The sequence below is a fragment of the Crocodylus porosus genome, unplaced genomic scaffold, assembly GCF_001723895.1.
Source record: "Crocodylus porosus isolate Cpor-Errol unplaced genomic scaffold, CroPor_comp1, whole genome shotgun sequence".
Lineage (NCBI taxonomy): Eukaryota > Metazoa > Chordata > Crocodylia > Crocodylidae > Crocodylus > Crocodylus porosus.
The window spans coordinates 9,187,510-9,199,741 of record NW_017728929.1 but is presented as its reverse complement, the minus strand read 5'-3'; the positions used below and the strand labels follow the sequence as shown (position 1 = coordinate 9,199,741).

Genomic DNA, 12,232 nt, shown 5'->3' with positions numbered 1-12,232 from the left:
CTATGACCCCAGCGGACTTCCTGCCCTTTGGGCAGGGGGCTGGACTCGATGATCTCCCGAGGTCCCTTCCAGCCCTAATGTCTATGAAAAAAAAAAAAAATTTCCATACTCTTAGCAGGCATAGCTAGGCTAGCCCTAGTAACCACTATCCATGCCTCAGCTGCATTTCTGGTAAACTCTGATAACAAGGTTCACACTTAAGTCTGTACCTGCTGAAGCTTCTGCTACAACCACATGCCTTTGGAGCTCAGTCAATAACCAGCGGACTGTAACACTCACGCTTATCTCTACAGTGCCTCTCTCTTTCTTTCTTCCAGGTACAAGTCAAGGCATTGGTGACCTTATAAAGATTGGCATGACCTAATTCTCTGAGGGACCCCTCTTGCCTTCTACCACAAGACGTGAATAAGGGCTTCCTCATCTGATCTTAGCTCCAGAATTCCTATCCCTGTGCCCACTGTCAGAGCTGGAGTCAGACAAGCTTCCATGAAGTAAATCTGGCATTTATCTGGTTTGCCTTCAAGGACAATTTCCTTCCTTCTCTCCCCCTTCCCAATTCTGCTTCTAGTATATCAGACAGCAGCTATGAGACCAAGCAGGTGAGACTAACCACATACGGCAAGTTAGTTAAAATGTCTGTAACTAAGAGCTCTGATGCCATGGTGATATGAGCTGTACAAATCATTAAAAATGAAAAAAAAATAAAGTGATGCCTGAAGCTCCTTAAGAAAATCATGCTCAAAAGGAAACTTCATGTTTGTCCGGACAAGCTTTCCAGCTTCTGGCCTCTGCTTCTGCAGACACCAACAATTCTGGGTACAGTCCTGAGCATGCAAATTAGACCACACACATTCTCTTCTCTGCAAAAATTTGGGCCTGTAGTTTTTTACAATGTTGTGCCAGCACCAAGGCAGTGCAGTTAAAGCCACACTGAAAAATTCTGATCCCTGCAAGTCAGGAATCAAACATAACCGTTCTTCCTCCAGTTAGAGGTCACCTCTTAAAAATAGAATCTTTTTAACCACCCTCATTTTTGGGTACTAAAGCCATTCAGTTATAATAATCAACATGATACCACAGTAAAAAGCATGCAACAGATTGGGCTCTTCTCTCCTTTTGATGACAGTTTATTGACCTTTGCTTCTTGCTTTCTCAGCCATTATTCTGCAAATGTGACTTCACAAAAGGCACATGGGACTCCCAGTAGCGTCCTCAATATGCCAATGCTAATGCCAGCAGCCTCAGCTTCCTCACAACTTGACCCTATTAGCTCTAGTTAGAGGGGTCTGGCAGAAATTTCCTTCACAGCAGAGCCCTAGTTGTAGTAGCATATCTCCTGCAGTGCAAACTTCCTCACACAGCAGCCTCAGCTCACTTTCTGGCAGTTCTAAGCCTCCTTTGTAGCAGTGTCTGGCCTAGGCCAGTTGAGAACTCAGGGATTAAAGCTTTGTCTCCTGCCCAGTTTCTGCCACACTTAGGACATGTCTTCAGTGCTGAATTAGTCCTACTGATCTACACCCCAGTTAGCCTAGCCCTGGTGAATAGCAACATTTCACAACAACCGAGTTCCTGCATCTTCACTGGGATCACACTCCTGTGTGTACATCACTAGGACTTCTGTGGTATCTCCCATGGTTTTGTGAGTTTTAGTAAAGCTGAGCCACTCTATAATTCTCTCCCAGTGAATTGTGGGAGAATTCTTTTCAGCCCTTCTGGGCATGGGGGACACATAATGATTTAGTTTACACTTCAGGGGCGGGCAATTATTTTGGGCGGAGGACTGCTTACCCAGTTTTGGCAAGCTGTTGTGGGCCACATGGGTAGCCCCACCCCTTGACAGATACCCTGCCCCCTGGTCACCAACGTGAGACCAGTGTCTCAGGGCCCGTGCCGGTGGGGGCCAGAGCACGGCACAGGCTGGCAGGGGTCCACGGAGCCGGGTTGTGCTGCACCAGTAGGGAGAGGGGGGAGCTGGCCCAACTCCACAGAGCCCTTGCTGGCCAGGAACCTGTATTCCTGCCGCCCTGCTCTGGGCCCCGGACACCGGTGTGGGCCCTGCGCACCTGCTCACTCCCAGTGCCCCCCCAGCCCTGCAGTACAGGCAGGAGGCAGCACGCAGCCCTGGCACGTTGTTCTGCATCAGGAAACGAGCTGGTAACCTGCCACTGATGCCAGCCTGGGCCCCATGCCAGCTCCATGCTTTCCTGTTGGGGTTGCTCTGTGGTGGGAGCAGCTGTGGCCCCCGCGCTTGCCTCGCCAGGCAGTGTTTGCCACCGCCACCTGTGGGCTGCCCAGCATGCAAGCTCTGGGCAGGCAGCAGCAGCAAATGCTGCCCGGCACAGAAAGCAGGGGCACTGCAGCTGCTGCCGCCATGTGTGGTCCCAAGGGGCGAGCCCGGAGCTGGTGCAGGGCCCAGGCTGGCAGTGGGGGTGGGTTACAAGCTGGTGTGGAGTGTGTGAGAGAAAAGCGGCCCCTCGCCTGCCTTGTGGTTGGCGTCCCGCACTGCAGCCCACAGGGGCTGCCTGTGCCTGCTCGGGACAGCCCCGCGCAGGCTGCAAGCGGCTGCGGCTGGGAGAAAAAAAATAGTCTCCCCATGAGAGGCCACATGTGGGACTTTCCCTGACAGACACCAAGGCAGACCACAAAGACCACTGAAGCCATTGTTCCCCAACCTGTGCAAGGCACTTCAAACTTAGAACAGCTAAAGGATCCCCAAAGACAAACTCTCACCTGCTACTGCACATTGTGCAAGTCACAGGAGAGGCTGCTTATTTGTTACATTACAAATGGTGCATAGAGGAACAGAGACTGGATTGTTTAGCAGCTTATCCTCCTGAACGGAAGAAACCCAACACGCAGTAAACCAGTTGCAAATGGGAGCAGCCAACACCTGTATGCAGACTTCCCAGAGGAAACAAAATCACACCCCACTCATGGCACACTGAGAAACCAGTTTTTGCTTCCAAAGTGCCACAAGCCTCCTCTATACAAGCACTACTGGGGAAACATATTAAAAATCTATTGTCCCAAGATAAAGAATAAACTTGTTTTACACTAAACAAGACCCAATTCTAGTTTAAGAATCATGCTGAAGCATCAGAGGTTGTCTGTAGCACCCTTAATGCACACAATTCAGTCCCTAAAAAGGGAAATTATGCTTGAACTTATTAATAGTTCTCTGACACTTACACGCATGAACACAACACTGCATTTGTTCTGAAGCCAGAGCTTCTCATTATCCTACTGACTTTGGTCCTGATCTGGTGTAAGCATCTATTAACCCAGCATCCAAAGTTGCAGGGAACATTTAGGAAAACTTCTGCAGACATTATGCTGCAGGGGGCACAAGATGCTTATTTTTCTCCCCCCTGTTTACTTGCTATTTATACAGACACTAGTGTTTGGAAACCACAAGTAGTTAGCTCTGCTGCACCAAGCAGGCACTGCTATAACCAAAAGCGGAGAAAACAAGAATTGCTGTCTGAGGTCAGAGCTGCCAGCCATCACTGGTGGGATAAGGGCCAGCAGCAACATGAGTGTCCAGGAAAGAAAGGAGCCAACCAACATGTACAACTCTCAACATGTCTAACTGTGAATGAGAGGAGGAAAGATTATTTCTTAATTAAGTTGGGGACCCACACTAATAAAAAGTTTAAGAAACCCTGATATAGGGGAGCTTCAGGAAAAATCCATCTGGAAATGTATTTAAAAGTAGCTAGCATTTTGCTTCAATTATTTGTGTGCACATCTTAAGGGCCTGATTCCAATTGCATCAAAGTTAAAACTGCAGCAACAAAAATGCCTACAAGACTTTGGAACAGGCCCATCATGAAACTCTGAAGGAGACAGGCTTTATTTTTGGACTTGTAGTTCTCCCCACTGTACCAGTACAAATTATTTTGCATAGTTTACATTTGTCTAGCTACATCTTCTGGCCCTAGCTCCCCCCCGCCCCAATATTAATGAAAGCAAATTAAGGGGGGGAAGATTCCAGAGGTAACTGGAGCCCTAAAGCCAAAATGAGAGTGCCAAACTGAAATGACTGACAGTCAAGTATCTCACAGACACAAGGTGCTTGAACCTGCTAAACCTCCCAAGCAATTTGTGTGCCTTCATACTGCATCAGCTGTGAGACACCAGTAATAACAAATAATTCTAAGTCAACCTATTTCTTTTCCTTCTCAGGGTAGATACATGGACTATCAAGCATTTTAGTGTGCAAGGATATTTTAAATAAGACCTTAAAAACAGAGGCTTTGTGGGGTGTGCATGGAGATTAAAGGATATGTTGCACTGGCAAGTTTCCCTGTGTTAATGTTGTGCTGTGTTTGTGAGCTAAATATCAGCCTCCACCACTGCAGTGTCTGGTTCCTTAATCACAGAAAATTAGGGTTGGAAGGGACCTCACAATGTCATCCAGTCCAACCCCCTGCTCAAAGTAGGACCATCCCCATCTAGATCATCCCAGTCAAGACTTTCTGTCTACCCAGGTCTTCAAAACCTCCAAGGATGGAGATTCCACAACTTCTCTTGGTAACCTGCTCCAGTGCTTTACTACACTCCTAGTGAGAAAGTTTTTCCTAGTATCTAACCTTAAATTCCCTTGGTGCAACTTGAGCCCACTGTTCTTTGTCCCATTATCTGCCACTGCTGAGATCCATCCTCTTTGGAACCAGCCTTCAGGCAGTTGAAGGCTGTTATTCAACTCAGTCTTCCTTCTCCAAACTGAATAAGCTCATAAATCATGTTCCCTAGCCCTCTAACCATTTTCACTAATCTTCACTGGACTCACTCCAAGTTATCCACATCCTTGCTATAGTGGGGGACCCAAAACTGGACACAGATATGGCAGTGCTGACTAGAGGTGAAGAATCACGTCCCTTGATCTGCTGGAAACACTCCAACAAATGCAGTCCAGTACACCCTTAGCTTCTTTGCAACAAGGTCACACTCTTGGCTCACGTTCAGCTTATTTTCTACTGTAAACCCCAAGTCCTTTTTTGCAGAGCTGCTGCTTAGCCACTTGATCCCCAGATTGTACTAGTGCATGGAATTGTTCCATGCCAAGTGCAGGATTTTGTGCTTATCCTTACTGAACTACATGAGATTTCTTTTGGTCCAATCCTCCAATTTGTCTAGGTCTCTCTGAATCCTCGCCCTAACCTCTACTATTCCCCCTAGCAAAAGTGTTATGTGTGACAAAAAATGCAACATAGCACATCTCTAGCCCCTTCCTGCAAAGTATCTTAATGCATTTCACAAGCTTCCATTGAATTAAACCTAACTGCATGCTTCAGCTGCCTTTGAGCTAGGTGGGGAGGAAAGATAATGTATTACTAATAATTATATTTAGGAGAAGGCCCCTTTAAGCTAGGAGAGCAGGAGAGAGGACCTTAAAGTACATGTAAAAACCTTTGCATCACTGAGAATCAGGCCTGCAAAAGTAAGAAAGATAATCCCTGCTTAAGGGCATCAAACAGGAATGGTAAATACAAGATAGATATTTTCTCTAAAAGACAAGCTCTGGTTCAAATACAAAATTAATTTATTCCACAGCCACTATTACACAGAAGATCAAGCCAGCGGTCACAGTGGTCCTCTTCTGGTCTTGCAATTTCTGAAAGACCTCCTGGAGACCATCATAAAGAAGGGAGAAGAAAAATTGGACAATCCTTTGGAGAACTTCCAAAGGTAATTTTTAATGAAGGCATGTTATTCTCTGCATCTCCTCATTTGGAAGTCTAGGGGGGCTGTTACCGATCAACAATTTGTTAGAATGGCTTTCATCACCGTGGCTTGCTGTGAAACCTCAAGGTGCTTACCTGCTCCACATGGGGCTTCTTGGCAAAGGAGATCCTGGCTATAGAGTGAGAAGCTATAGAAAGCTCCTGTCCATTCACCTCTCCTTCTTCCACCTCCACAAGACCTGGCATTAGAAGAAAAATTATTAAATGTTACAACAACATATAAAGGGTAACTGCTACAGTTATGTACTATGATTCTGTACAGTTATGTACTTGATTTTGTACAACTAAACACTACTATCCCCAGCAACATCTGCCAGGTCAAATACCGCAATTAATAAGTGGAATCCTGGACACACTGGCAAATTACTTGCATTAGGCTTGATAACCCAGGAGGCAGGCAAAGAACAAACAGAAGCCTTGCAGAAAAAATGCTGAACAGTTTTAGGTGCATTTTTTACAGTCAGATTTTCAAACCCTTTCAGTTTTAATAACTTTGGTGAGGTCCTCATCTCCACTCTGCTGCCTTCAAACTGTGTGAAAGGGCTGGTGTCATGTAAAGGTGCCCCAAGGCCCCTCTTTTCAGTCTTTAGAAGAACCAGAAGACAATGAGGATGCCCTCCAAGGAACTTGCCCTAACCCTGGGTAATTAAAGAACATAACCAAATGGCATGTCAGGAACAGGACCATAATATGTAGCACGACAGAAATCCTAGGTAGTGCTGCGAGTTGTAGGAGAACTTAGGGAGGCTTCCATGTGGATGTCTATGCCAAGAGTTATGCCAAGGTACCATAGATACCCAGGATAGAGGGTGCAAAGGTGACCAAAAGCTACCCTGCCCCTATGTCCCTATGGTTATGAGCTCTGTGCTGCACCCTGGCCACTTTAATAAACGGCATACTCTAGGAGTAGGAAATTGGAACCATAGTGTACATCTACCTGTGCTTACACCATGACTTATATAAAATTTCAGGACAGATACAGGTGTGAAAACTTCACACATGTCCAATAGCGTTCTGTAACTTAGGTGAGTGCTACCATTTCCTTCTTCCACAAGAGAATTCACAGAGAGTAGAGCAAACTGGGAAGGCAATGGGCTGGTACCTGTATTCTGGGCACTGATGAAGGCCACCTTGTTAGTGTCAGGTTTGAGGCGGATGAATCCACATTCACGATGCATTGGCTTCCTGGTATCTGGATGAAAGGCATTGAACCTGTTGGGAAATTGGGATGCTAAAACTACCAAAGCTTTGTGATGAGGGTAGCAAATACACAGGGGGAGGTCAGCCCATCCTCATCTCAGAGACACTGGTACTTTGTTCAACCACAGTGTCAAAAGTAGGGGTCTACCTTAATTGTAGTTAGACTTACATTAATAACAGTTTTTCATGGGTTGGTTGAGGCATAAAGAGCAAATTCAAGGAACATTTTACAATGTGCATCAGCGGCCACACTCCTCAGTGCTGACTGATGGCAGCTGCCCCCACCCCTGGGCCTCTCCTCTCCATTTTGATTACTGGCTGCCCTTCACACAGCCCTGCCCCTCACTGACAATTGATGGAGAGGCCTGGAATGAAACAAGGGGGCAGCAACCATCTTTTCCACTACCCTTCATGCTGCCCTGCCAGCCACTGCCTTCCCCTCCCGGGTAGGCTACAAGGCTGGGCCATAGTGGCAGCGAGGACCACTGGGGAGCCAGCATTTTATTTTTATTAAGTTTATTTTTGGCTTTGATTTTGCAGATAATCCCAGATTTTGCGGTTTCTGCAAAATCACGATTTAAGTAGACCCCTAGTAATCAGCGTTGCTCACAGTTACACTACGGTAACTTTCAATTAAAGTAATATGAAAAAATATGCCCAAGCTCTAGAGGTAACCAGTGTACCATGCAGCAGTAGCTATCACTTCAGCACTGGCAGGTCCACACCTGTGAAGGACATTACATTTCATCCACTGCTAATAATGATAGCTGTATTTCATTTTTTATGCTCAGACCTGGGATCTGCCACTCAGCCTCCAATACAACAAAACTGCTTGAGAGGAATCCTTGGACATCCAGTTCTTTCTCTGATTTTGCGGCCATGGTTTGCTGCATATCTCCCTCCTTAGGCCACCAAATCTCTGTTATTATAATAGTGCCTCTCTTTTCATTTGCAAGGCTGGCAGGATGCCTCCTCCAAATACCAGCCTGCCACAGGCACCACAGATCAGACCATCACTGCCCTTAGTGCAAAAGTGCTGCAAACATGGCTGCTCACAGACATGCAAATCTCCATCAACTCAAGGACTTGTGTTTTGGACAATCTTACTCTGCAAATACAATAGATTGCTCTGATATTGCACTACCAGGTTAGTGTGGGCACCTGATTATCAGGCATTCTCAGACTAGTGCAGCATTGTTTCCATTGCTCCTTTCTCTCTCTCATGAAGCTGGATGGAATTTCTGATCCCTCATCTCTCTGAATGAGAATTCAAGCCTTCCTCTGAGCTGCTGCTACTTCTACTCTGGGGACTCTCTATTCAGACAGCACTCTACAGACATACATCAGCAGTAGTCCTTTCCCACAACTCTAACATGCACACTGACTAGAAACCTACTGAAATCTCCATCACAGTCTGCAATGGATCACAGAAATCTCCCCTCTTCTCAGAAGGGGCCTGTATCTGGAATCTGTATAGTGCTCTCTGTAACTAGCAGAAATCCAGATGTTAAGTGTACAAGTACAGAATGGACCCAAGAACATGTCAGGGTCTGCCACGTGGCAGCAATGATTAATTAACACTGCTGGGGTCTCAAAACTTTTCACCCTGGGGCCCATAAGGACGGACTCTGTTGATGTGTTGTAGCTTGCAGAAGACAGGTCACTACCATATGCAATACTCAGAGGCATGGCTGAGTGCTTAATCCTGCCTACACATCTGTTTTCCTATTTAAATGTAACATAACTGTTCATTGTTCAACTGCAAGGAAGTACAACTGCATGTTTCATCAGGTGAACAGCTGCTGATGATTAGGTGCGTCACCCAGGCATGTGGAGTCTGGGCTGTTCACCGTTTCTGAAAAAATCAAGTGACTCTGAGCCCATCAAATACTCTCATCTGATGGGTGAATAATTTTCACATTACTTTCTAATGTGCAGCTGGCAAACCCATTAGGAATTGGGCACACTCCAATCCCAAGGCTACTGCTAAGACAAACAGTTCTAGACTTACGAGAAGTTTAGCATCGGCTGCCCAACATGGGAGATGTGCACCTCTTCCAGGTACTGAAATGGCTTCATTGTAGGGAAGGTGCCATCTCCTGGGGGGTCTGAAAGCCAGGTGCCCAGCATCCAAGAGAGGGGCTCAATCACAGGATTCAGTTGGGGGGTCTCTGTGAAGGAGAAGGAAAGAATCAGAAAACTTGGGATTCACAGATTTACTTGTCTTCTTTGGTAGCTGTGTAGAGTAAAGGTCAGCCCCAAAAAGCCTCTCTGCTATTTACTGTGTGCCATCATTACTCCTTGACCCGATCAATGGTACCTACAAAGTATGAACTAAACCGAGGAACAAAGGATAAAGCTGTGGAGAATGAAGCTGCCTCTTAGCTTTGCAATTAAGATGACACTTAATTGCACCCAGCACCTATGGAAGTGACCAGCCTCAAGCTCCTCCCATCAATACAGATTGGCAATATCATGAACAGAACACTGAAAATTCAGGGCCTGAAGATAGGGACTAAAATATAGTTACCCATCTAATTATGTGATTTTTCAGAAGAGCTAAGCATCTGCAAGTTCCTCTTGGCTTGGTATATAGTGTAGCTGATTCAGTGCTTCTAAAAAAAGAAATCAGATCAAATTTAGGAGCCCAACTTCTGGTACTCAAGATTCAAAAGCCTAGCCTTGCTCTCTAGTAAGGGCTAAGAAGCAGGAGCCGTGCTATTAAGGATCCTTCTGACAACCAGTTTAAATGTAGCTTCACAAGAAAGCACGAGTGACAGCCCTTTCCACCACCACGACTGATGTGACCTTGTTGGAGGGGATGCAAACATAACAGGGGTGGAAAGGATTTCTGAAGGACTGAAGGATTTCTGAGATCAAAAGGACTGGATACACTCTTCTGCAGTACTTGAAACAGTGATGACCTTACCTTCTTACCAACCAAGTTCCAGCTTCAGTACAAAGCAGGGGGCTGCAGGCCAGAATATTTTACAGGTCATGTTCCTACTGAAAAGATTATAAGAATGGTGAACCTAAAATAGAGATAACTACTGTTTACACTGACCCAGAATTTCCCTATTCAATCTCTCACCAATGTGCTCCCAAGGGAAGCCACAGAGGCATGAGAGAATCCAGCAGAGAAGGACTCATGCAGAAACCCCTAAACAGGCCTATCTGGCAAACACTACTGTGTTCCAAGCCAAAGAGAGAATGACTTTCATCCATGCTCGGATACAAAATAGCAAGATACCAGCAGAGCCCGCAGCTGGTGTTGGAAGAGGTCAATAAGGTTGCCATTTCCCTCCTCTCCGCTGAACACTTAAGAGTCAGCTGCTCTCCCATTGCTAGAAATGGAGGCAGGGCTTCTGTGAAAGCTACTCTGTTTAGGCTTTTGGCTGGGTATAAACCAGTCAAAAGACTCTGATGCTTGAAGGTTAAAGAAAAACTGAAACAGAAAGGTGCGCTGTCCCATTGTTGCATTAATAGAATCAAAAGAAATCTGTCTCCTAAAGGTATTTTGTTTCATGAGTCACTGGAAGAGGGATGATTTTGATAAGCAGCATTTCAGCACTTTTTGTGCAACATGATTTAATAGGGTGTGTGCCGTTAGAAAAAAACAAAGGAAATCGAGACAGACTGACAATTGAGAACCCATCTGAACAGCAAAGCATTTCCATGCTTCTGAAGCAAATAAAGAAAGGTTTACACCACCCACATTACATCAGAGAAGCCCTGCACACACAGACATGGGTGTGGCCCCTAAGACTAGGCTGGAAATATTAAGCATTGTGAAGATGGACATCAAGATCCAAGAATCACTCTGTTCCCCTCCTGAACACCAGCTCATGGACTCACACTCTCAGGCCAGTGGGGAGGAGTTTACATACTTAGGGCTATTATATAGCAACCAGCAGGAATGCAGCACAGGTTTGACTTGTCTGGGAGGCAGAGATTAAATTATTAGAGAACAAATGACCTAAAAAGGTGATGTCGTGGAGGAAAACTTGCTGGGTCAGTGTGAGATTCACTGTGGCTCAGGCCCAAATTGCTGGTTAAAAAGAGTGTAACACAGAAGAGGATGGAGGCCCCATGTTTGGACGGACAGAAAGTTAAAAAGAAGAGAATGAAAAGTTCCTCCTTCAACAGAATTATCATTTCTGTCATTTATGGAGTCTCTCTTTCCCCAAATATGGAAAGTTTAAAAACCCCAGAATGGCTGCTCACATGAGGCTGATTACATCCTGTTCCCCTGAAGTGCATTTTAGACAGAACAAAGGGATAAAGGCATCAAATCCTGCAATGAAATTGATAAGATTTCTTGTAACAATATCAAATATTTTGCACGGCTGGTTGCACACTGACCAGGTAACAGAACTGTCCAAAGTGGGGGGGAGAAGGGGTTTGGTAAAAGCTGGGGAGCCACAACTTAATATTTCACACATTTATGCACTAGCTTTGGTGTTACACCAGGAAAAGCATTTGCAGGGTCTCGACATTACTTACCAAGGCTGTAAAAGGGCCTTACATATTTTCACAGTCAGGTACTATAGTGATCGTTACTATGGCAAACCCCAAGATACGTTGCTGCAGGACAGCTGCCTAAGGACACTTTTTCCTCCCACCTTTTCCCTGACAGCCTGCAAATTAGCAAGTCAGAAAGTGCTGCTCTCCTGCCAACTATGTTCCCATACTCTGGTTGCTGGAAGTGGCAGTTGCACTACAGCCCCAACCCCATCCCACCCTGCCCACTGCCTTAGAAGCTTAGGAAAAAGCCCTGCTGCTGTTTTGGAAATGTGGCCCTGAGTCTGCAGCCTGGACTGCTGCTGCCCCCTAGTGGAAAATGCTACCAGAGCTACCTTTTTGTGACAAACTAAGAACCCAGAACACACTTCAACCTCCCTCACTGAGCAGAGGGGCTTGCAACAGTGCAAGCCCATTCTTTTGCTCACCAAGTTTCCATCATAGCACCCACTCCTGAACCGACAGTGGGATTCACTCTCCATGTATGTTCAGCCACTCCTGCCCTAGTCCACACTGCTCTTCCACTACATGTCTCATTTTCTTCCACACCAGTTTCCTTCCACTCGCCTACGTCCTCTCCACAAACCTGGTGCCCTGCTCTGTGCCCACCAGCTCCACAGCATGAACACAAGCCCCAAGAGCACTAGTGGTTGACATGCCATGCCAAGCTCTCCTGATTTCCATGCCTGCTCTGTCACCAGACTGCACCTCACTCCCACACAAACAGCTAAGCTGTCTCCTGATTGTTCTAATTCGCAGACAGG

General features: G+C 46.0%; 1 protein-coding gene across 2 annotated transcripts in view; it reads right to left on the bottom strand.

Annotated features, from left to right (window-relative positions):
- The window catches only part of THAP4 (THAP domain containing 4), a 37,152-nt gene that overhangs the window by 8,433 nt on the left and 16,487 nt on the right, over nt 1-12,232 (bottom strand). For both annotated transcript variants that reach the window (XM_019543007.1, XM_019543008.1), the window contains 3 exons: nt 8,959-9,118; nt 6,850-6,959; nt 5,823-5,926 (listed from right to left, as the gene is read on the bottom strand). In XM_019543007.1, the coding sequence (XP_019398552.1) occupies nt 5,823-5,926; nt 6,850-6,959; nt 8,959-9,118 (374 nt within the window). The remainder of the gene's footprint in view (nt 1-5,822; nt 5,927-6,849; nt 6,960-8,958; nt 9,119-12,232) is intronic.